General features: G+C 47.2%; 1 protein-coding gene across 1 annotated transcript in view; it reads right to left on the bottom strand.

The window, feature by feature from the left end:
* GRIN2A (glutamate ionotropic receptor NMDA type subunit 2A) overlaps window positions 1-26,344 on the bottom strand; it is a 366,464-nt gene that overhangs the window by 34,220 nt on the left and 305,900 nt on the right. The window contains exons 8-9 of the mRNA XM_042921276.1: window positions 24,290-24,519; window positions 16,645-16,805 (exon numbers count right to left, since the gene is read on the bottom strand). Of these exons, the coding sequence (XP_042777210.1) occupies window positions 16,645-16,805; window positions 24,290-24,519 (391 nt within the window). The remainder of the gene's footprint in view (window positions 1-16,644; window positions 16,806-24,289; window positions 24,520-26,344) is intronic.

Below are 26,344 nucleotides of genomic sequence, written 5' to 3'. Positions count from 1 at the left end.
ACTCGACGTCCTGGTACTTTCTCAACTTTACTGCCTTTCTTTATTTAACAAGAACACATAAAACAGTGAAGCAAAGAAAAATAAAAGTGGCAGGGAAAGGAGGTAAAATGTTGCATTCTTTCAGAGACAGCTGCTGAAGGCCTCCCGATGGGAATAAAACTATTTGGAAGGTTTACAGCAGCATGCTTCATTTTAATTTTTTGTTTCTGTAATGGTTAGAGGTGGGGCAAGACTGCAAGGCTCATCTCACCAACACAAAGACTCTAAAGTCTTTCTCCCAAGGCTGCAGAACTGAGGGTTTGGGATTATAGTCAGAGAGTATTAAAAGGGGATGAGATCATCCAAGTGGAAGGGGAAGGAAACTAAGCATTGTTAATGGTGATGGTAAACCAGAGCTGATGAACCAAGAGGAAACAGCCTTCTGGACAGCCAGTAATGCAGAGAGCTGTGGAAATATGAGATGGAGAGTCAAGAACAATTTGTACATGAAGGCGGGGGAGCGTGTGACAGGAGCAGTGGATGGGCAGGTAGAGGGGCTTGGGATTCTCTAGTAGACTCGGAGACGGTGGGACCTCGGGAAACTCACTTCCTTCTTTTGGATTGCCAGTTCCTCATCTGTGAGGTGGTCACTGGGGTGCTGCTGAGATACTCCTCTAGCTGTGGCATTTTGATTCCACAAGCCAAGAGTCATCTTCTGTGACTATCAGTAGGGAAACTGAGGCTCTTGATGACATGTGTATCCTGAGGACTTGGGGCCATGGATGGCATCTGTCTTCTTCATGAAACTTACGTGCTTGCAACGTCAATACCTTAACATATTAAGGTTGCCATGGAGATGCTGGGAACGTGGGTTTTGCTGAGACTTCCTAAGCCTCATCCCACTCTCTCAATTCTCAAAAAGACATAAAACAAAAAACAAAAATACACACATACATGCATACAGGGGCATTCAAATGTTAAGACCATCTGTATGTGTGAGGTGAAATCTCTCCCTATCCTGGTAAGCCACCACACATTGAAGCGTTTCTGGGATAGAAATCCCAGTGCGGTTTTAACCGGTTTTTACTGGAAATCCCAGTGTGGTTTTAACTGCACCTGGCAACCATCAAGAGCTATCCAACAGCAGCTTAAATCACCATTTTATGGACAGGCACAGATTTTTGCAAATCATTACCATTATCTCATGATAAAATATTCTTCAGCTGAGCACAAAACGACCAGATGAGCAGAAAGAAAAAAGGAAGTTTTCTCAGGAAACAAAGTTTGCAAAAGTAAGATGCTGTTAAGGCAGAGGGAGGACAATCGCAAAAGACCCGAGTGAATGAAGCAGTTCCACACACTGGTGTGTATGGTGTGGGCTGGTGGCCAGGAAGGGCCACAGAGAGGCCTGGCGCGGGTCTCAGGCCCGCATCAGAACCAAAAGGAGGACAGTGCAGGAAGGAAACTGCAGGGCCCTGTGATGTTGGTTTTCTCTCCCTCATCAGTGATTCTAGAGAGCTGAGGTCTAAATGCAATGGTCACAGACACCTGCGTGTTTACAAACATCCTGGGGCTTGCACAGCAATCTCCCCCCCCCACCCCCCCCTAGATAGCTGGTCCTCACAGCGCTTTGCAAAAGAGGAGGGAGATATACAATTGGTATTGTTCTTTTCCTATGTGGTCTATGAGCAGAGCGGGTCCCATGGGGCTAAGGCAAACGGAAGCCCGTTTATATCACTGTCTCTGTGACAGTGCTGCCCAGTAGAGCTTCTGAAACCAACGCTGCACGTCTACTCTGTCTGATGTGGCTATCACGCATTTGAAGTGCGGTTCGTGCAAGTGGGGAGCTGAGTTTTTATTTTTATTTCCTCACATTAATTTAGATTGTCGTTAAGTTGTCGCTCACGGCTGGTTGCTCCTTAAGTGGACGACATAGCTCCAGGTGGGCAGGGGAAGGCTGTGGGGAGCGGGTTCCCTCCTTGCTCTGACCCAAAGAGGTATACCTGCTCTCTTTTCAATTGAGAGAAAAATGTTCCTATTTTTTAAAAGAAGAAATTGAGACGTGCTGACATCCTCAAGAGTGGGCTCTGTGGTCAAAGACTCGGAGCCAGGGGCCTGTGTTTCCGAGCCCCAGTCTTCTCTCTGCAAAGTGGGATGGACAATCTCTGCCCTTGGGGGGCTTTGGGAACAAGGTGAGGTTACGTGAGTAAAATGTGTGCACCGTGTCTGGCACAAAACAAATGCTTGAAACACACTGATGCGTTCAATCGAATTCAGATTTTATGGCCTTTTCCACGACGTTCTGTGCACTGCCTGTGACCAATCCAGTCCCGGGTACTTGACACGCATTGTCTCATCCCACTGAGTCCTGCTATCAGGGCACGGGTGGATGTGTGGCTGCCATCCCCATGGCCAGGTGAGGAAACGGAGGCAGTGGAGGGCCACGTGACTCACACCGTCTGGTGTCACCACAGTGTCTGGCCTTCCACACAGTCTGATGCCAGAGGCCACAGACACAACCACTGTGGCCACGAGGTTCTGTGACACTTGCAGGGTAGACCAAGGCAAGTCTGTATTTTGCTCATGAAATTCAGACCGGCGGGCACAGCTGTGAGTCAAGCCCGGCGCTACGAGAGAAGCCGGGATCAGAGCCTGGCTGCAACAGCCTCGATGGGTCAGCTTCACGTGTCTCTTTCCCAACAGATGCACAGCCACGGAGGGTCCAGAGTCTCCCCCGCAGAAACCTTCTCTCACCCCCAGCACACCCCACCCCTGCCTTCAGGACACGTGTAGGCATAGACGCCACAGCTCCCGTTGGTGCAGGGTCCGGAAGAGAAAAGCCACCTAAAACGGAAGCATCTGGGGGCCCGGAGCTGAGATTTCGGGAGACAGCCAGCTATCAGGACGCAGCGTGGTAGCTGACAGCCCCTGGGTGTGAAGCAGCAGGAAGTAAAGCCGGCCCGGCAGGAAAGAGGCCCCAGAGCTCACAGGAGTCCCCGGGACACTGGGGGGCTCACAGGTAAGGAAGCCAGTCATGCTTCTCTGCTCCGTGTTTCCCGCTCCTGCTTTTCAAGAGGAAACCGTCTTCGTCCCGCCTTCCCAGCTCCTGCCCATGTCCCATGGCTGTCACAGGCTGGAAGCTTCTCCCACGGGCCAGCGGAGGCCTAAAGGAGGGGATCTGAGAGTAGCCATGGGGACAAAGCCCCTACCTGGTCCACCTCTCTGCCTGTCCTCCCCACAGAAGGGCCATCTCTTCTCCAAACATTTGTGACAAGTGAACGGCCACCTTGGCTCCCCAGCCTGAGGTGTGGAACAGAATTGGAGCCCCAAATGAATGCAGTGCTGTGCTGTGTGTGCTGTGTGTGTGTTTGCTGTGCTGGCCCACCCCCCGCCATGCATCGTAGAGGCGGTGTGGGTGCCCTTGCTCGCTTCCTGTCACTGGCAGTCCTCAAGGAAAGCAAATGATTAAAACCGGCAGCCATTCGGGATGGGGGGTGGGGAGCAGTAACACTTCCGTCTGCCGATGTGCCAACATGCAAAGTAAGGAGGATGTCACACGTGCCCCGTGCTACTTTAACCGAGCACTTTCCTGCCAGAGTTTTTGACGGCTCTGAAGAGGCTGCTACAGCTTTCTCGAGTGTGTCGATCTGACGCTGTCACCGGGGTCGGTGTCCCTTCTGCCAGCGTGGTGGCCTCAGAGTTCACTCCTTGCCCCAAGACTGCCTGTCGGCCAATCTGATGCCCCCAACACGAGGGAAGGCCACGGCCCCGAGGCAAGGCCTGGCCCTTTGGGGAAAGGGACTTGTATGGCGAGGCAGCTTGACATTTCCTAATCAAAAGTTTCCGGTTTTAGCTCATCATCTCCTTCTGCATGTTTTCAGATGCTCTCTGGGGGTCTCAGTACATTTAAAGGCTAATTATATCGTTAGAGTTAATTATTCATCCATTAACATTCAAGAAGCCTTTAACGAGACACTGACTTGTTCTGATGAATTAATGAATCTGGAGTGTGGACGGGTGTGTCTGTGCCTGCGCACGTGTGTTTTGGAGTCTAGTCTAAAGTGTTATGAAAATTAAACACCTCTTGGATGATAACTGGATGTACGTTGGAGCTCACGTGCGAGCCTAGCCAGAACGGAAATGCAGCGGCCAGAAATTCAGGCCAATCAGGGCGTTGGGACGCCTGGGAGTGGGGCTCGGGTGACTCCGCAGTCTCCGCCAGTGAGGCCCCCCGCACGGGACCTCTGTGAGCTTGGGTTTTCCCACGTGGAAGAAGAGGAAATGACACCTCTTTCTCAGGGTGGCTGTTGGATGGACGAAGACAGATGTGAACATGTTCTGTAAATTCAGGCGCAAGTTCAGGGGCTGGCGTGGCCGTGATGACGTCAGTGTGCGCACAGGCGAAGGCGGTATGGATCCTCAGCAAGCACCCAGACACAAGGCTGTTGGGCGGTTGAGGGTGTTCATGGGCCCAAGAAGTGGTACCACTGAGGCATGACAACCCTTGGAACTACCTGCTTGGGGAAGAGACCCTCAGCACGCACAGGCTGTACCTGCCGTCGGCACGGGATGGTCTAAAACTGGCTTTACGAAAGTGGCTTAGAATCACATCTGGACTCCCAGTTTGTGAATATAAGCTATAAAATTAGAGTTATATGGACACGGATGCATTTTCACTAGGGAAGCATTTTTTTTTTTTTTTCAGAGCAAACTCCATTAAGCTAATCTAATTCCTAGATCGATGTCTCCTACAGCCTAGTTATTGTTTCCAACTTTTCTGGAAACTGTTTTCACTGGGATCAATTCTTTTGTGTTTAAATTTTATAAGGATTTGACTCACTGATCAGTGTTTGGACCACAACAAACTTGACTAATTTATAGCTGCTGCCATTTTGAGTTCCTTGTATGGTTATTATTTCCACTAAAGTTCAATTCTCCTGAGTCAAAATTGTGCAGAGACCCAAACTTGCTGGGGAAAGTTTGAGTCATCTATGGATTTTTAGTCAATAACAAATTTCACCCTGTGTGCTTTTAACTGTTGTCAGTTTAATTTGTATGGATTATGTCTACTGGTGATGATAGTGGCCGGGAACTGGGTTTTAAAAAGACTGATAGTTAATATTTATTTTTTAGCTGAGAAAATTCTTAGCGATTTTGTGAGACAGAGACAGAGAAAGGCAGAGAAGGAGGGAGAGAGAAGGAGGTAGAGATATGGATGGAAGCGGGCACCAAGGAAAACAGGAAGAGAAAGAGAACGAGAAAGAGGGAATCAGAAAAAGAGATGGTGAAGGGGACACAGTAAGTCACAGACAAGGAGAGAATAAGAAACGGGGAGATGGGAGAGAGAGAGAGAGAATAAGAGACACAGAAGAGGGGGTGTACCCTTTGCCTACTGATGAATAACCTCAAAAGTAAGAAATAGTTGGAAAAAAAATACAGCAAATCCTTGCTTTGTTTCTGTTCAATTCAACAATGGACCCAACTAGCCATGTCCAAGGAGTTGACAGGTCGTGTAACACTGTCTTTTTCTTTTACTATTTTCCAACAAGGCAACCGAGGCCCTAAGATCTCTGCCTAAGGCCTCCCACAGTCCAGGATTCCAGACCAGTCCATGACTTGCCCAAGCAATGTGCCTTCAGAACACCGCTGTGGGGCTTCCTCACATGGGATGTGGGGTCAGAGGAACAAGACCGTGGCACGTAGAGTGAGTCTGTGTGTTTCTCTAAGCCTTGATTTCCCCACCTGACCAGAAGGAAAACAATCTCCCTCACATGGCTGTATACTGGTTGGATGAAGTAACAACTACAAACATGTTCTGGTGAGTTCTAAGGCGCTAGGCAAATGCTATGCTTCTTCACCCCACAATTCACGTTCCGACATTGGAAAAATACAGATTCCTTCTGGAATATAAAGCTTTTATACAGAGTCCCTTAGATTACCCTCTTCAAGGGTTGGGATCATGCTAACCATTCCACTGCTAATTCCGTGGCGCATGGCCTGTTATAAAGAATGCTCAGGGGCACCTGGGTGGCTCAGTTGAGTGAGCACCCGACTTCGGCTCAGGTCGTGATCTCACGGTTTGTGAGTTCGAGCCCTGCGTCGGGCTCTGTGCTGACAGCTCAGAGCCTGGAGCCTGCTTTGGATTCTGTGTCTCCTTCTCTTTCTGCCCCTCTCCCCACCCTCAAAAATAAGTAAACATTTAAAAAAAGAGTGCTCAAAAATTTTTTCTTAGACTTTTCTCGAATGTCTGCCGTGTGCCAGACACTATGTTATTTGCCTACATATCTCATTTAACCCTACCTACCCTGTTTTCCTAAGCCGAGGAGCCAAAATTAGCATCATTTTATGCATAGGAAGACTGGGGTGTACGGGGTTGATTGACTTGTCCCAGGCCCCACAGCTGGACGTTGGCAGAGTGGGGATTCCAATCCAGGACACTCAGTTTGGAGGCATCACATTATACTGCTGCTAGTGACAGTGACACTGCTGAGCCTGTCACACCAAAACTGCAAGACGGGCAATTGCAAGGACCGAAAGCCATATGAAAATGAAGGAAAGAATAGAAAAAAAAATCAACATTTGATAAAATGCTGTTATGCATCAGATACAGTGCCGAGTACTTTCCCTAGAGTCAATTCACTTAATTCCAGGGGATGGGACTGTACAGATGTGGGGAAAGCTCAGAGAGGTTATTTATTTGCCAGAAGTCACAGAGGTGGTCGTTATCACAGCCAGGGTATGCATCTAGTCATTTCTCACTCCCAGGCAGATATTCTGCACCAAGAGTCCACCCAGAAAATAAGCCAATCAGTCACCCAAATAAGACTGAGCTTTTTCAAGAAGGTATATATACTTTGACTCAGATATTCTCCTTCTTGAGATTATCCCTAGAGAACTACAGAGGACTCATCCGGATTTTTTTTTCAGATTTTAAAATTTTCTTTCTTTTTTTTTTTAATTAAATAGAACTTATTGTCAAATTGGTTTCCATATAACACCTAGTGCTCATCCCAACAGGTGCCCTCCTCAGTGCCCATCACCCACTTTCCCCTCTCCCCCATCCCTCCATCAACCCTGTTTGTTCTCTGTATTTAAGAGTCTCTTATGGTTTGCCTCCTTCCCTCTCTGTAACTTTTTTTTCCCTCCCCCCCCCCCCACTATGGTCTTCTGTTAAGTTTCTCAGGATCCACATAAGAGTGAAAACATATGGGACCTGTCTTTCTCTGCCTGACTTATTTCACTTAGCATAATACTCTCCATTTCCAGCCATGTTGCTGCAAATGGCCAGATTTTATTCTTTCTCATTGCCAAGTAGTATTCCATTGTATATATAAACCACATCTTATTTATCCATTTGTCAGTTGACAGACATTTAGGCTCTTTCCATAATTTGGCTATTGTTGAAACTGAGCTATAAACATTGGGGTACATGTGCCCCTATTCATCAGACAGTCTCTTTAACATATGGTGCTGGGAGAACTAGACAGCAACATGCAGAAGAATGAAACTAGATCACTTTCTTACACCATACACAAAAATAAACTCAAGGGGTGCCTGGGTGGCTCAGTCGGTTAAGCGGCCGACTTCAGCTCAGGTCATGATCTCGCAGTCCGTGAGTTCAAGCCCCACGTCGGGCTCTGTGCTGACAGCTCAGAGCCTGGAGCCTGTTTCGGATTCTGTGTCTCCCTCTCTCTGACCCTCCCCCGTTCATGCTTTGTCTCTCTCTGTCTCAAAATAAATAAACGTTAAAAAAAAAAAAAAATTTTTTTACAAAAATAAACTCAAAATGGATGAAGGACCTGAATGTGAGACAGGAAACCATCAAAACCCTAGAGGAGAAAACAGGAGAAACCTCTTTGACCTCAGTTGCAGCAATTTCTTACTCGACTCATCTCCAAAGGCAAGAGAATTAAAAGCAAAAATGAACTATTGGGACCTCAACAAGATAAAAAGCTTCTGAACTGCAAAGGAAACAATCAATAAAACTAAAAGGCAACCGACAGAATGGGAAAAGATATTTGCAAATGACATATCGGATAAAGGGCTAGTATCCAAAATTTATAAAGAACTCACCAAACCCCACACCCGAAAAACAAATAATCCAGTAAAGAAATGGGCAGAAGACATGAATAGACACTTCTCCAAAGAAGACATCCAGATGGCCAACAGATACATGAAACAATGCTCAATGTCACTCCTCATCAGGGAAATACAATCTAAACAAAACTAAAAGGCAACTGACAGAATGGATAACAATATTTGCAAATGGCATATAAGATAAAGGGTTAGTATCCAAAATCTATAAAGAACTCACTAAACTCAATACCTGAAAAACAAATAATCCAGTGAAGAAATGGGCAGAAGACATGAATAGACACTTTTCCAAAGACATCCAGATGGCCAACAAACATATGAAAAGATGCTCAATGTCGCTCCTCATCAGGGAAACACCAATCAAAACCACACTCAGATACCACCTCACACCAGTCAGAGGGGCTAAAATGAACAAATCGGGAGACTATAGATGCTGGAGAGGATATGGAGAAACAGGAACCCTCTTGCACTGTTGGTGGGAATGCAAACTGGTGCAGCCGCTCTGGAAAACACTGTGGAGGTTCCTCAAAAAATCATCCGGATTTTTAATGGAGCAATATGACTGCCAGCCCACAAAGAGAAAGGGTTAAACAGACCATGATATGGATACCACCCAATTCTGTCCAGTAGTCAAAGAGAATGAAGGCAAAAGACACCTACAGATATGGAAGGTTCTTCAAAACGTATTATTAGTTGGACACCAAACTGTGATATAACTGCATGGCTTGATAGCATCCCACAGAATGAACTGATAATGATGTGTGGACATATAAATACATACAAATGAATCTACCAAAGGTCGAGGAGAAAAGGCCTGGAATATCAAACAGACAGCGGTGCCTATCTGGTGGTGTGTGTGGGGTGATGGTGGTGGCGGTGGTGGTGGCTTGGGGCTGGGACATGGTCAAAGGGATGCTCCTTTTTCTGTGGTTTTGAGTTTTTACAGTGAGAATTTACGTTTCAATGAGAAGCAATGCAGCACAGCAGTTAAGGGCACAGGTGCTAGAGCCAGTCCGAATCCCAGCTCTGGAGCTTACCAGCCCTCGCCTGGCCAAGAGCATTGACCTCCCCGGTCTAGCGCCCCTGCCTCATAACAAAGGCGTCCATCTCTCCCAGAACTGTCCACCTGTTGGGACAAGCCAAGAGTTAGCACGTACGGGTAGGAAGAGATGCTGGGCTGAGTGTGAAGGCTGGCTGTGACCCTCACTCAACCTCTGGACAAGCTGCCTCTCCCCCTCAGCCTTGGCTTGCTCTTCTGTAAAATGGACAGAAGGCCTACTTGGCAGAGTTGGAACAGAATGAAATGAGATCACACAGTCGAAGCCTCCGTGTGAGTTGGGCAGGCAGTAAGAAGAGGCGGTCCCTCAGGAGAAGGAATCTTCCAGAAACCCCCTGCCTCTTCACAGTCTCCAGGAAGAACTTCTAACCACGTGTATCCTAATGTAAGAAATATATCCTTTGCAGGGGGGTTGTTTTGTCTGTGAGTCCATTCCCCCCATCTCAATGGAAGGAGAAATAGTGCCCCCTTTTTAAAGCAGCATTAAGATTTTCAAAGGAAAAAAAAAAGACATTTTAAAGTATGAACAAAATTAGTTCTGGGTTTTGTGTAATAGTGGGCAATTTAGCAGGCTAATTGTACAGTGTTATGGGAATGTTCATATTTATATTCTAAGTCATGGCTCGAAGCATGGGCTCTGGAGCAAGTGTGACCCAGACAAGCTGTTTATTCTCTCTACGCCTATTCCTTCCATTGTATATGGGAAAACATGAGAGTCGTTGGCTCGGGGTGGCTGTGAGGTTTAAATAATGCAGGCACAACACTCAGAGCAGTCCCCAGCACATAGGTGAGCGCCCAATAAATGTTATGGGCTAGGTAGAAATACCTCGCTTAGATCCCCCAAACCATTCAGGTAGCTTAATGCAATAGAGTAAGGTTTAAAAATATGGATAAAGAAATCCGATTGAGTTACGGGAAGTCAGAGGTGGGATAGTGGCTAAAGCTTCAGGGAAAGTCAGGAAGCAGATATTGAGGCCCTAAGCTCTCCACAGTTGCTGACAGAGGATCGCAAGTCGAGCTCTGAGTTATGTAGTAGCCCGGGCCAAAAGAAAATCCCAGAGATGGTGCTGTGCACAAGGTAGAAGCGTGCCTTAAGGTGAAGGAAAACGACACTGTGCATGACGGAGACGTCTGAGAGGCGGTGGAGGGCAGCAATGTGAACAAACTGATCTACAATGATGGTACCAGCAAGCTTCCTAAAATAGCTGTTTCTTTAGGGGGCTCCCATGCCAGCCACGGGGTGATGGAAATGCAGAGCCGTGAGTTACATTAATTTATATTCCTCTAACTCGGCGAAATACCGTCCAGTCGTTAAATGTGAAAACAGTCCAATACCACGGTACAGGTTGGAGAAAAGCAAAGTGCAGATGTGCACGCACGGCAATTTGAGGGGTGTAAGCCACACAATGCCAGGACAGACACCAGGAAGAAATGGAGCGTTGTGTTCAGAAGAAACTTTTCTCTGATTATTATGAGTAATACTTTTGTTGCAGAACAGTTGTGACACACACAAAGATGGGAAGAAGATCAGACTCCCGGGCAATGAGCAGTATCTCTGATGCGTTTTGATGTATTTTCATTTTTGCCTTCTTTTTACCTCTCCCTCTCCCTCTCTCCCCATTGCTGAGTTTACAGAATTAGGATCCCACCTTTAAATCGCCCCCCCATTCTTTCCTATTTTTAACATTTTATGGGTGGCCTTGAAAATCCATTAATATAGTTTTAATTCAGTTTAACAAGAGATAATTGCAACCACTAAACCCCCCCCCCCAAAAAAAAAAAACAAAACAAAAAAGGGCCTGTGCCTCCCTGAGTTTTTATTTTGGAAAAAAAAAAATCCTAACTCTGTGATGTGGTAGCAATTATTTTTAAGCTTTATTTGCAGTGTGGGGGTGGATCTCAGAAACCAGGTCACTGTCGATCTGACTTTTCTCTAGAGATGAGGCTATCCCATTTAGGAGAACAGCTCGTGGAGCCCTGTTGTCTATGCCTGCTTTCAAACCCAGGAGCTGGAAATGAACCCTCTGAGTTTGATCCTGCCTGACTGATAAAATATAGCTAATATTTTAGCTACGTATGCCACTCAGAGAGCATCCTGGAAAGAACGTGCCCCACACAGCAGCTAATCATCGATGACAATCCTTACGCCTTCCCAGGCTACCTTTGCCTTGGCAACTTCAACATCTCCCAACCAGTTTCTTGTGGGGATAGAAAAGAGGATGCTGTGATCTTATCAACTCTCAGGTAGTCAGTTGATAGATATGTAATATAAAATATCTGTATCTTATATGCAGTATTTTAAATATGCCTAGATACACACACACACATATATCAGAGATAAAACTGCGGGCTCCAAGTCTTTGGAGCTCTAACCTCTTACACCCAGCTGCCTCACTGGCACACCGCTGGGGAGAGGCAACCCCAGATATCACACTTAGTAACTCTTCAAGGTAGTGACTTGGTTAAATAGCCTGTTGAGTACTTTAGTTAACCTCAGTTCTTCATCCCTTAAAGGAGACACCCGGCTCGGCAGCATGCTGTCAGGATTAAACGGGATTATTATGCATGTGAAACATTTGGGGCTGCGTCTCACCAACTGCTGGGTCTCAACAGATGCAGAGGGGAGGTGGGTGCCCAATGATGGGGTCCCAGAGACACTTCCAATTAAGCCTGCACAAAACCTCCTCCATGCCTCGTCTCCTCGGGGGCACGCCTTCTCAAATGCCCTTCCTCTTCAGACGGGACCCCATCTCCCAACATTCAATGAACCTCTCAGAAGCCACGGACTACCTCTACCTGAGTCACCAGAACTGCTAATAAAAGCATGGATTCCTGAGCCCCAGAGGCTTGGGGACCCTGTGCTCCAGAACAGGGGCTCAGTGCTCCCCTTTACCGCGAAGGCAGTGCCGCGAAGCTACGCAAGTAGCTGCCTGATTTTATTTTTACAGACACATCCCTGAGCACGACGTGAGGCCTGCAGTAAATGTTTATCAGTCCAAAGGCAACCCTCCCTCCCCATCCTTCTCTCCAAATACTCAACGTAAGGGAAGCCGAAAGATGCCTGCCTGTTTCCCAACACTCTTGGGCGGGACAGGAAATCAGATAGATAGGGGACGGCATGGCCAAGGGCTAAAGAAGGATGCTTCCAAAGGAAATTAGGACTTTTCATAAACGTATATACAAATAACTGCACACGAACATCAGTGAAGATAAACAGAAACCATCCCACTGCGTCTTGAAATATTAGGCTCTGAGGAGTCCTGGGGATGTTGACGGTTTAATTTAAATCTGCCGTAAAACGCTGGGCTTGCAAGTTTGCCCATTTGCTAGAACCGCTTGGAGAACATGAGCTTCTCATGACGGAGCATTTGTAAATCTAAATCTGCCTCCGCTCATTTCAGCTCCCTCTTCCAGAGCGGATGTCTTCAAACCTGGATGAGCGCAGGTCAGAGTTACCGAAGAGCTTCCTCTGGCATGCCGATTCCCAGGCTGCCGCCCCCGGACATTCTGATTCTGTCGGCTCAGTGGGGCTCAGGAACCCACATTTTTATTAGCACCTCTACTGACTCAGACTCAGGCCACCCTCGGAGAAATACTGGTCTAGAAACCCGGGGTCACAAACCGCTCACCCACCTCTGATTCAGGAGAGCCCCTACCTGTCACAACAGACCCAATCCTGAAAAACCCTATCTCTGTCCATGTTTGCACGTCATATCTTGTTTCCTCGTTGATTTGCCTGCTGATTTCTGGAATGGTTTATCTCGACTTAAAGTTTCAGTAAACAATGAAACTTAACTTAGTTTCAGGTTTCTCTCTACCTCTGGTCTTAAGGCAATTAGGGATCCCAGAGATAAGCTACGTCGTTACATTGACTGGTCTACTTTTTATATGTTGTCTCAGTAGAATGTGTTTATGGAATCCCTTTAGAACAGTAGTTCTCAAAGTTCAGCATGAATCAAAATCACCTGGAGAAGAAGGATGCTTGTTAAAATGCAGACTCACAGGGGCGCCTGGGTGGCTCAGCTGGTTGAGCATCTGACCTCGGCTCAGGTCATGATCTCGGAGGTCCATGAGTTTGAGCCCCATGTCAGGCTCTGTGCTCACAGCTCGGAGCCTGGAGCCTGTTTGGTATCTCCCTCTTTCTCTCTCTGCCCCTCCCCTGCTTGCGTTCTTTCTCTCTCTCAAAAATAAATAAAACATTAAAAAATTTTAATTTTAAAATCTCCTCAAGTTTAACAATTCAGGGGTGCGTAGGGCACCTCTCTCTACCTTCCAGAAGATTGGAATCTTCTGGAGATGCTGCAGTGAAGGAGGGGAATGGCTGGGTGCTGGGTATGTGAGGAGTTCATTTTGTTACTGTTATTCCTTCAACAATACAGCCTCATGATATTTACTCTTGTGAAATTATTGCCTAAGGCACATCATGTTTTAAAATAACCTATTTCCTAGTGGCAAGTTTTAAAAGGAGACGAGATGTGAGAGGTAAGGAAAAGATAAGAAGCAAGGTGAGGCAGACACTTGACTCTGATGAAGTCTTGGAGGAGGAGCAGATGAGACCCCCATGGAGTTGCTGGGATCCTGGTACCATTCTGTGGTGGCAGGTTCCCACATTTTGCTTCTCATAATCATGTTGAGGGGCTGACGTCATATCATATCAGGTCGTGCCCCTTCCCTGCTCTATCTTTCTAAAATAAAAAAAAAATGCAACTGGGATAGAAGAAAATTCAAGAAAGGAATCTCTTTTTGGAGTAGAGAAGGACTTCTGAATTACAATTCATAACCCAGAAGACTTAAAAAAAAACTGATAAATTTGACTACAAAAAAAAAATCGGCATGGAAAAAAAAATACCATCTGGAAGCTCCAAAGACCAGAAAGCTGGGAACACCATTTGTAACTACACCACAAATAAAGGGCTTAATAAGAAAAAGACCAAGAGACCAATAGAGAAAATAATGAACGTTTTCAAAAAAGGAGCTACAGAAGGCTTTTAATTATGCATAGATTGATCTGGAGGGACACAGGATGGTCAGGAGATGTGGTTGCTGTTGGGGATACTTGGCAGAGGAGAAACAGTGTGGGGGGAAGGTTCTTCACTGTTCATCTTTTTATACAATACTTTTTGATTTGGAATTATGTAATGCATTCTCTATTCAAATTTTAATTTAATTAATTTAAATAATTAACCAAGCAGTTCTTTAAAAAAGATCCATACAGGGGCGCCTGGGTGGCTCAGTCAGTTAAGCGTCCAACTTTGGCTCAGGTCATGATCTCACAGTTCGTGAATTCGAGCCCCGTGTTGGGCTCTGTGCTGACAGCTCAGAGCCTGGAGCCTACTTTGGATTCTATGTGTCCTTCTCTGTACCCCTCCCCTGCTTGTGCTCTGTCTCTCTCTCTCTCTCTCTCTCTCTCTCTCCATAAATAAATAAATAAATATTTAAAAAAAAGAAATAAATATTTTTTTAAAAAGACTCATACCTCTCCAACTCTGGTTTCTGAGTTTGCTGTAATAGCACAAATTATCTCTCACATGGAAAACTGAGTATAGAGTAAAGCTGCCAGCTGCCCAGGTTTGCTGGGATGGATGTCATAATTATTATATGGCTTCCAGAAAACAATGTATACGATTTATGGCTAGGAACCGTTTCCATCCCTTGACTCCTTTTTGTTCGTATTGTTTTTTTTTAAAAAAAAAATGGGAAAGCAAGAAAACAACCCATTCGCTGCTCTGGGTGACAGATGGATAGAGACGGGGCCAGCGAGACTCCACTCGCTCTTTCTAACCACTGTCATCCACATTTGCGTTCATGGTCCGTCCAAACCGACAGTGTATGTTGAAGAAAAGACCATGGCAGAAACAAACCTACAAAACCCATATCTGGGGCTCAACTGGAAAGTCATCAGAATTTTCTGGTATCTACCGAGATCAAACACACATGCATTTTACAGCTCGGCGATTCCTGTCTTAAGTATGTATCAAGGGCGGTGTACTCCCTTGTGCAGCGAGGGCATGTGTGAGAATGCCCCTAGAAGCATTACCCCAAACATCCCCGAATGGGACGCCACCCCAACGTTCACGACTAGCAGACGAGGATGACTCTGTGGCATGTCCCCACAGTGGACTTCCACACCGCCACGGCAATGACAGACCTGCAGTGACACGTGGCAATCTCGCAAACAGACTGCTGGGCTGAAAGAAGGCGAGCGGAAAAGAAGACGTCCGGTGTGATCTTACTGAGATGCTAGAATAACAGGCCAAATGAGTCTACGGTGTTAGAAGCGAGGCTGGTGGCAGGGGAAAAGGGCATGGCAGGGTTTCTAGGGATTGGCTACGGATGGTCAGTTTGGACAAAGTCGTCAAGCACTGTCCTTAATGTGTGTATCTTCTCTGCATTTGTGTCTGTCCTCCATGAGATGTTTTAAAAATCACTCTGAGCCAGAATGCGCAGCACGTGAACGAGTCTGGGGTAAGCCATGGGCTCGACTTCTCAAGACGTGTTGTCCCAGCCCCTGCTGAGATACCAAAGAGATTCCAAAGAGACTGAAGGGACAAAATGCGACTGGCCAAAGCTCCTGGAAATCGTGCGGAAGTTGGGCTTGAGGGTTTAGACGGCGCCCCTAAGGAAGAGGCTGTGGACGAAACTACGGGATGATGCACAACAGTCATGTCTCACACCCCCCAAGATGCATTTTGCACATCCCCAGCATTTTGAAGAGGCCACGGAAGAGAATTTAACCTTTACACCAACTAAGAGCACTGGCAGTCGGGTCGTGTCTGTGCAAAATGCTTTCCGGCACATCTTCCCTCAGTCCTCACAAAACCCCTACGAATTAGGTCCCGTTAGGATTTCCATCTTACATATGAGGCTGGGAACAACTCAGCGTCTGTCCCAAGCCACACACGATATCAACGGGGGGAGGAGAGGCACACTCCAGCTTCACCTCCCAAGATCCTAGCCTCTGCGGTCTTTTCTCAGCAGGTCCTCCCTCCGAGTAGGCTACACTCTGCAGTGCCAACAGGTGGACGGGGACATCGGCTGCACCTTTAGAGACGCTGCTCTTCTCTCCAGCTTTCCTTTCTGCTTCGTCAGTGCTACACTATCAGCTTTTACATACAGCCACTCACCAAAAACTCCTACCCCAAATCAGATAAAAGTCTGCAGCACTTTGTTTTCAGCACTTTCGAGAGGCTAACAGACCCTTTAGATCTTTCTCTCTGGCTGAAATATCCCACAGGGTTGCACCAACTTCTTTATCAGTTGAAGAAACCCCTCTGGTTCTCTGCATTTTCAAGTGTCCTGGATTTGTGTTTCCTTAACACGACTCAGAAGGAAACCTGTGGTGCTCGTGAGATTAACAAAAAGAGCCCTCACGTAGGGTTCATCTGAACCACAGCTACTTTCCAGAAAACACAGCTGCGAAGGCAGGTAAGCACCAAGGCATGCAGAGTCATTTTCTGTGAGGTTTATGGGCTGGCAGGCCTGCAGAGAAGAAAACAAATCCCCATCATCCTTACCCAGTTTTCAAGCTGACCAAGGCATCTTCCACTCCCTTCTGATTGAATTTGGTCATGTACTGATGCATGTAGGGGTAGTTATTACGAATGTTTCTCTCGGTACTGCCGTTAGGCACCGTGCCAAATCGGAAAGGTGGGGAATAGTCGTGAGGTCTCTGAAACTGGAGAGACAGACAGACAGACAGACAGGACAGAGACAAAGAAAGAAGGAGGAGAAGTCAGCCACCATTGTGTCTTGTGTCGGGAGTTAAACATATGCACGCCCTAGCACAGGACAGCTGAAAAACCATTCATTTCTGTTTCCTTTTTTATTTAATCCCACCTGCCACTGGCCCGTGAGCTCTGAGAGGTCAGAAACAGTGTCTGTCTCGTTCCCAACTGTCCCCCCAGTGGCGAGCACAGGGCCTGGCTGCGTGTGCAACAGGCATTCGTTGGATTAACTTTTTTTGGCCCCATTATAGACTGGCCTTGCGGTGGGCACACGGGTCGTGCTCAGGAAACACTAACTGCCAAAATGAAGGTGTTACTTTAACTCGGTTCATTTTATCTACCTTCTCATGAAATTTCTCTGTTTTCCCCACCAATCACTCCCTTGTCTGAACCTCATTCACAATTACCATGACCGCCCCTGGGCAATGATGAACAACACAATGTATCACGCCAGGATACGCCTCCTTGGCCTAAGGATTCTCTTCGGCTGGTTATTTTTACAAACAGCAGACACAGGACAAGGTCTGAAGAGTAAAAGCCCTTTTGTAAGAGACGCACTGATATTGGTAGGGGTGTCTTCCTCTCAGCACCTAGAGAAGGAAGATGTCTCATCTCTAGAAACTCTTAGTGTTGAAGGCACCAACTTAAGTCTATAGAACAGCCCTCATCCTTGTTTACTGTGCTTTTCCTGACAAGCTCCCCTAACAGGACTCCTCACCCCCGCCCCCCGTGTCTCTCTTTTGTCCTTAGCTGGTGACAGTGGTCAAGTTGGTGGCTTGGGCCATCGCAAAGAGTTACTTGGCTTTCCTGGGCATGTCCCACGTCTACAGAATGTATCCATGCTATTAAACTTTTGTTTGTTTTTCTCCTGTTCATCTGTCTTTTGTTATAGAGGTGTCTCAGCCAAGAACCTACAAGGGTAGGGGGAAAATTATGTTTCCTCCCCTACAGTAACTCTGTGTTTGCCATTTACTCATTCCCCACTCGCTCATTCATGCATGGCCCACTTATTGGGGACCTAATATATTCCAGGCATAATGGCAGCCTCCACGAACGTTTCTTGAGCTGGAACCATTAGCTTCTTGGGGATGCCCATATCTTGAATGGCTCTCAAGCCTCCATTAAGGTTGGCTCTCCATGCTCCACTTGTCTTCCCTGATTGACTGATATTGTGTTCATAAGTGCAGTGCCTGGGACAGCCCAGCGAGATTAGGAGTCAAGAGTACTAGGTCTGACTGAGTCCCAGAAACAGAATTAAAATCTAGAGTCAGCAGAGGGCAATAGGTACAAGTGTGAGCTCAGGTTCAAAAGTTAAAAAATCAGGTTCTACCATTTATGAACTATGAGACCTTAGATAAGTCACTTTATACTGCCTCCATTTATTTTCCAGATCAGTACTCCTCTTGTAGGGGTTAGTGGGGCATTCTAAAATTGCTAAAATTTGTCAAGTAATTAAAATAGTACCTGCAACAGAATGAGCACTCAAAAATAGTTATTATTACTTTTCAATTTTATTATCAGCATGGACAAAAAAAAAAAGTAACCTGGGCTTCATTTTTCCATGAAATAGGAAATTCTGGAACTATACAGTAATGATAATGACTGGCACTTTTTGAGGACTTGCTTAGGGCCAGCATTGTGCCAAGGACTTTACAGATGCTGGAGCATTTAATCTGCACAACGAATCTGCCAGGTAACAAATCTTAGAGGCTCCATTTTACAGATGGGGAAACTAAGGCTGAGGGAGGTTACGTGACCTATTTATGATCCCACTGCTTGCAAGCAGCAGCCCAGAATTCCGTCGCACCTATGCCTGACCTCAGGTTAAAGTCTAAACTCTGTCCTTCCTCAAAGTCCGTCGCTAGTAACCACTCCTCTTTTAGAGGGAGGACCGTGCAACCCACAGAAGGGAAGGACGCCCAGCAAACCCATGGCGGGACCAGGGCTAGGATCCAGAGGCATCTGAGACTTCTAGGTCAGCATGTCTTACACGCAGCTAAGAACTGCCGGAGAAGGCATCCAAGTTCACCCGAGCCAGACCAACCACAACCATCATTCTTCCTTCCAGACTCACACTTCATTTCACCGTTAATTAAAATTTCCACTTGAAAATCGTGTCCCCTGAATTAGGCAAGCTGCTGTGTAATAAGCAGCCACCACTGCATTTGGGGGGAAGTGGCCATACATTGGCCAAATGAGATCTTCCTGCTGGGTGCCTTGCGTTGGTAGAGTGTGTGTGCATGTGTGTGTGTGCGTGCGTGTGTGTGTGTGTGTGTGTGTGTGTGTGTGCGTGCACATGAACAACAAAATGCTCTTTGCATTCCCTCTGGCGGGCAGTGCCTCAATTCATCACCAAAAGAGGAAGAGGCACCAGCCCCGCTCGTGGGCACGGCAGCCGCCTGCTCTGGGGACACAGGTAAGTACTCTGTATAAATCTAGGTGCTGTGTCAGCTGCTTCCGATGTCCAGAGGCATGGGAGATGGTCCACTTGACCAGATGTGTCCCCTTCACTCCCTGTCTGCAGCAGAGGGGCCACGTAGCTCTTTACAGGTTTGCTTTGGTCCCTACCTTGGGTTTGCACAGTGACAGAGGCAGATGTTCAGCCTCAGTGGTGAACTTCCACACTTCTCAGGCCTTAACTGCACCATCACCCCCACAAAATTCAGCCCAGCACCGAGATCCAAAAACCTTTCCCACTAGAGTAAAGGCTGTCAAACTTAAAAAAAATTTTTTTTATGTTCATTATGCTTGTTTACTTTTGAGAGAGAGAGAGAGAGAGAGGGAGAGAACAAGCAGGGGAGGGGCAGAGAGAGGAAGACACAGAATCTGAAGCAGGCTCCAGGCTCTGAGCTGTCAGCACAGAGCCTGACGTGGGGCTCAAATCCACGAACGGTGAGATCATGACCTGCGCTGAAGTTGGATGCTTAACCGACTGAGCCACCCGGGTGCCCCAAGGCTGTCAAACTTTTTACAGCATGACTCTCAAAACACACTCTATGGACTAGGACATTCTTCACGTATACCCTGTCCATACACACACACACACACACACACACACACACACACACACACACAAGTGCCACTTCCCTGCACTCTTTCCACATGTGATCTATTCTGATGTCACTAAGATGTTCTATTTCCTTAATGGCCACAACCGTTACATTAATTTCAGGGCTCACTAAAAAGCTAGGACCTACAGTGTGAAAAACAGACCGTAGGCACACGAGGTAAGTGTGGGTCATCTCTTAAATCCGGGGGCCTCCCACTGAGGACATCATCCGTGTAGTTTTCAGAAACGATTTCTTGTGCAACTTTCTCCCAGAGAGTTCTGTGTCCAAAGAGAACAAAACAGATGTGGGCTGTAGCAGAGGAAAGGGTGGTACAGAGATGTCCATGGTCAGCAAGACCACAGAGCAATGTAATCACGATGCTGGGGGTGGAGGGAGTCAGTGGAACTCCCTGGGGCTTCTCTCTCTGAAGACTACACTCCCTGGTCAAGTTCATTGCCTTCACTTGGTCTTAGGCTTAGACAATTCAGCTCCTCATCTGCCCCTTAGGAATTGAGTCATTTGGGGCAGCTGCCTAAGTTCTCCAAGCCTCAGTTTCTCTATGTGTAAACTGGGGACCGCTTTTGCAATTAATCATTTGGTCCTTCAAAGAATACGTGGCTTGATACACATTGCCTCATCACCTGCTGTCACCCAAAGTGACTTTAGCCAAATAATGGAGCCAGTTTCCTTCTAATCCGGAGAGCAAAGGATTAGGAGGGTTATATTCTAAACTTTTCTTCCATCCAGTATGTGAACAAGTCTGGAAGTCATCCAAGGGGGCAAGACACGGCAAGCCCTTCAGGACCACGCAAGTACAGATGCAGGTCTGGGGGATAAAATGCTTAGGACAAATATGGCAATGGACCAGGACATTTCTTTATTCCTCTTACACATCCAAACTACACATTTATTAAAAATAACTAGGGGCGCCTGGGTGGCTCAGTTGGTTGAGCGTCTGACTTCTGCTCAGGTCATGATCTCGCAGTTTGTGGGTTCGAGCCCCACGTCAGGTTCTGTGCTGACAGCTGGGAGGCTGGAGCCTGCTTCCGATTCTCCATCTCCCCGCCCCCCTGCCCCTCCCACTTCCCCACCCTGCACTGAGCTCTCGCTCTCTCTCAAAAATAAATAAAGACTAAAAAAAAAAATTAAAAATATATCTGTCTTCTGTGACTACAGATAAGGGTCACTGGCATGTGGAGTTTCATTTCGAGTACGGTCTGCTCCTGCTGGTGACGCGCCACGAGCTTCTGGAGGTCAGCATCAACCGACTGTGGCCCTTAGAAGGGAGGAGAGGCTCAGAGGCCTCTGTGCAGCCGGTGCCCACCCAGCAGCAGAACCGCAGCGCTCGGGGACAGCACAACTCCACGGGGACACATTCGTGGGCTCCGCTACCGAGGCAGGCTCCTGAATTCCCCCCATTGTCACAAGAGGCCAGCTGGTGCAGCACCGCTCCCAGCCCCCAGAGGTGCGGAACAGCTCATGAGGCAGCAAGGCTGAGGAGGAGGAGGAGGAGGAGGAGGAGGAGGAGGAGGAGGAGGAGGAGGAGGTTCATTTGACCCCAAATCTGGCGTTGCTCTCGCCACTACATTCATCTTGGAGCTCCCCCACCCTTTTTGGGAAGCTTCCCCATCAACATTTCAACTTTTCTTTAGTATTTCCTAGGGGAACATCTACCTATGAATCTGCCTATTTAGAACCGAAGCCCGAGCTCATCTGAGTGCGCCACGGGCTTCAACGGTGCTTTTCCCAGCAAGCACTAAGACTGCAAAATGCTTTAAAAGCATCATAAACCTGAGTTGTTACACAGGTAATCATGATTTAAAAAAAAAAAGGGGGGGAAAAAAGGAAAAAAACCACCTGAGTGTGTACAGTATTAAAATAAATTGATTCCATATAGATTTTTTTATTTTGTAAATTTTTTCGGTGGATCTGCTATTACTCTTCTGGGAGCATTTAGCTTATTTACTCCAAGAATTTTGCTGTTTATCTAATTGTACCAAACATTTAATTAAAAGAACTATCTGTGTGCCACTAATGCTCTGAGCTTGGGAGCTGAGCTGTGTCCCATGAGGATGTGGTATCTGTTACGAGGCGTCTCAAAGCCAGAGAAGGTCAGTCAAATTATTAGTGGTTCTAATTAGTTTTCCCACAAGCGGCCATGTTATTTAGACCCAAAACTACGTAGCAAGGGATATTTTTTTCTCACCCTTGCCTTTGAAAAGAGCAACAAAAAGCAAAATAGGCCGTGAACTACTTTCTTGAAAAATCCTGGTTCCCGATGCTTCTGCTGTACCTCAACCTGCCTCTTCGAGGAACCGTATTTTCATTCCCCTGATGTGACGGGAGGCACGTACCGGTGCCGGTGGCCGTGGGGGATTCTATGGACTAAAAGGCACATTCACGACTGCTGTCTGCCTCTCTCGCTACAATCTCTTCTCCTAAACGTCAGGGAGGAATGAGGAGGCACGGCCAGGTTCCGTGACTATAAAAGCATGGAGTAAATCGCACCTCTGAGTTTGCCCTGCCCAGAAGCAAAGGAACGGCTGAGGTTTTGTGCTCCCACACTGGTTAGCTGTTGTTTAGAGGTAACCGAAGGGATTGGGGGAACTTAACCTTCCCAGAAGTTTACCGTTCTAGTGCCCCAAGGTGATCCTCCTGTGAAGATCCCCCTTATGAGCCTTTGTCAGCAAAAGTGGGATGGGTACACGGAGCTGGAAGACGGATCCCAGGAGACCCAGGTGAGATGCCTACAGTGTCCTACACAGCATGCATTTGTCACCCAACAAACATCTCCTGAGCACCTAAGTGCCAGAGAACTCTCTCCTAAGCATTCCCCTGATAGCCCCTCCAGCCATGTCAATGTCAATCTCACAGGTTTTAGCTCCTTGATAATACTTGTTCCTGCCTGGAATTTTGTTCCCCATTTACATTCATGCGTGTGTTGTTTATTTCTCTCTACTAGAAGTGAAGTATCGTGGGAGTATGAGCGCAAGCTGCCAAGTTCGCCACAGTGGCTGGGAACACCCCTCCCAAGAGGTGACACTTTCCCTAAAAGACCGGAAAGTCAAGGAGGAGCCAGCCATGAATGATGGGGAAGAACATTCAAGGCAGAGGGCAGAACAAGTGCAAGGGCACTGTGGTGGAAATCTGCTTGCGGTACTGAGGGTACAGGGAGGGCGGCTGTGCGAGCAAGAGGGAGGGAACACTTGAGGGGTGCACCAGATAATAGAGGGCTCTGTCACCATGGTAGAGTGGCATTTACTCCAGCCACAGTGGGAAGCGTTCGGAGAGAGGCCAACCACTCACCCCTGCCGCTCATCATCTTTCTGATGACAGGCCTTCTCTCTACCTCTTTCAACCACAGCATATGTCACAGATAAGCTGTTAGGGCCTTTCATGGTTGATTTTCTATTCAGCGGTTTGTTGACGAATGCCAAAAGAATACACGTAGACTTAAGTCAGCAAGACACGCTGGTGAGATTTTATGAAGAGAGACAATTATCCACGTACGCGAGACAGAAAATCTTTGCGAGGCAGCAATCCCCACACTGCTGAGCTTAGCAAGTCAGGATTTGCTTCCTGAACCTAAAATTTCAACGGAAGGCTGCACCCGGTTTACCTCTTTTCTTCCTCTGGGTGCCTTTCTGAACAGCCACTCACACCCCGCCTCCCTTGTGACATTCTAGCAGAGAATGGAGACAGCAGGTGTGATATTGGAAGCACGGCCCCGCCCCGAGAGGGAGGGCTGGAGAGATGTCTGGGTAAAAAGGAGCCGGTGGCGAACGAAAAGCCTCTCTGCTCCTTTTGTGCCCTTGAAGAAATTTCAGGTGAGTCAGGAATGCAGACGGTGGGGCTGGCCGGCTACACGGGTACAAAGGCGCTGTTAGTTTGTCTCTGGGCAGGCCGTAGAGACGACTTTCTTTCGTGTCAGAGATGAGACATCCAGGCGTGGGGCACATTAGAGACTCAACCAATGCCAGAGAACGGGGACGTCGCTACAGGCTCAGGGCACCCCACTTCCGCCCCGCCCAAGTTTCTCCTTGTCCAGGCTCGTGGGTCTCCTCCAACACCACGCGCTGTCTTACGGGGAGAACTCCAGCCTGAGCTGGAACACAGTGCCACCGTCATCGTTCTCTAAATATGACAGATGACCATTTGGGGAAACGGTGCTTCCAAATTAGACCGGGAATCTTTTAGATCCGGGAGGGCTAAGCCTCAGGTTCTGCTTCTAAAATTTTTAGAAAGATGCCAATTCAAGTTAAAAGAAAAAAAACCCCAACCCTCTGGCTTTGTGCTTTAGAGTTGATGGGTTTGGATGGGCCCTTCTGAGAAGAGAGCATTTAAGATCAGCCCCTCGGGCAGTGAGGGAAGTAAGGTGACCTTACCTTTTTGTCACTGAGGCCGGTCACTTGGTCCACAAATTCCTCCTGGATCATGAAAGCGGCCAGGTTGGCCGTGTAGCTGGCCAGGAAGATGACGGCGAAGAAGGCCCACACGGACACCATGATCTTGCTGGTGGTACCTTTGGGGTTCTGGACGGGCACGGAGTTGTTGAACACCAGGCCCCAGAGGAGCCATATAGCTTTTCCAATCGTGAAAGAAGGCCCATGGGGTGCTGCAAATAACAGGAAGGACATTCTCAGAACTTTCTCCAAAGGGCAATGCGGCGGCTGCCAGCAATCCTGCCGGGTGCCGGAAGATGGGACTGTCTCACGGTGGTACTTCATTGCCCCAGAACCACAGCCACCACACTCCCTGCGTCTTTAAAAATGAGCATTTCCCCCACATTTCTATCTAGCTGGATTTTTTTTTTGGCCACATTTCTTAAAAGAAGGCGAAATAAATAATAAAAACAAACAAGGGAGAAAGGAAAAGAAAAGGGCTCTGCAAAATGTGGTTTTAAATTTGGATTCGATTTCCATCTGGGGGAGCCAATCTCCTTAATCAGCCTGGCGAGGCTTGCAGAAATGCATGTGTGGGGTCGCTTCAGTTCTCACAGGCCGTGCTACCGGTAAGAACCATGCGGTCCAGTGGGACTGACGTGTGGCAGGCTAATCCAATTGTCCCTCGCAACTGCTCCTGTTCAAACTCAGACGTAAAGTGTGCACAATATAGGAATTAAACCCAACTGAAAACGCTCTGCAATTGGAGACATCAAGGAACCCGAATAACAGCTGAATTCTCCCACCACTTCACAGATGAAAGACATTTGGTTGCAGGTCATGGAAAATGAACTCTGATATCACAGCACTTTTTCTTCCTCGGTGTATCCCCGCAACAGCTACGTGGCCCTTTTAAGATTCTTAAGTGTTCTTTGTAGCAATCTTCACTAAAGAGGCAGAACAACATGGCACAATTTATTGGGGTGGGGGTGGGATCCGCGGGCTGTAAAATGCAAGCCTTTCGGCTTTCATGTCTGTTTTGCACAAGGGGGAAAAAAATCAATTTATGCCCTCATTTCATGGGAAAAAGGACTTCCTTTAACAGAAGGTTAATTTTTATGTCATTTAAGTAAATGAAGATATGAAAAAATGATCTACTCAGACTTCAGTTGGCAACACCAGCAGAGTGGGCAATAAATAAGGTGGCAGAAGTGAATCATTGACGGGAGGTATGAAGTTCTGGGCAGGGAGCCTGGGAGAAGCTTTCTGCACACTGGAGGCCAAACCCAGGCGGCAGCAATATTTATAATAACCCTATACAGCACATCAAAGGGAAGGCAATTAATTTTGTTATTCTCAATCTCAAGCGCTTCTGTTTCTCTTTGCCTAGTTTCATAATCTTCTGGACTTATTTATTCCCAAGATGCCAAGAAGTCTTAGGAAAAAAAATAATAATTAGAGTCAATCCAGTTAACTTCATGAACTACTTAATTTTATTAGGGAATGAGGCTGACCAGAAGTGATGGCTATTTGGGAATCAGAAATAGGCAGCTGCAGGGGTTCTGTCCAAGACTTTTGTGAACTCCTGATTCATGGATACTATTACTGAGCTGGACATAAAACCTTCCCCATAACGTGCCGGGAAATGTAACAGAAAGCCATTTTGCACAAAGAAACCTGTAGCTGTCATGTCTGGAGTTTCCACAAGCAGATGAGCAGGAAACAAAAAGCCTCAAGGCGACGGAAGGGCTGGGGAGTTTGCTTGCTCAATTCCTTGCCTTACAATAGTCTTCCAAGTGTGAGCTTTGGCCAGAGAAGGAGTTGTCGCATGTGACGGCCTCTGGATTGTTTTTCGTCTTGAAAGATATATACCTGATTTATCCACTAATCTGCAGCTAAGTCCAAACTACTATAATCCTTTCTCTCAGAAAACTAGCACCTTCCTGCCACTCCTGCCTGCCCTTCTCATTATCCCAAGAGAGCAGCCCCCGTGATCCTCCTATGCTGTACATGCTCCGTCGCGCCTTTCCCGCCATCTTGTATCACTGTCCACCGCTC

Source organism: Panthera leo, chromosome E3 (genome assembly GCF_018350215.1).
Source record: "Panthera leo isolate Ple1 chromosome E3, P.leo_Ple1_pat1.1, whole genome shotgun sequence".
NCBI classification, from domain to species: Eukaryota; Metazoa; Chordata; class Mammalia; order Carnivora; family Felidae; genus Panthera; species Panthera leo.
Note: the sequence above shows the minus strand (reverse complement) of the source record. Positions and strands in the feature narration are given on the sequence as shown.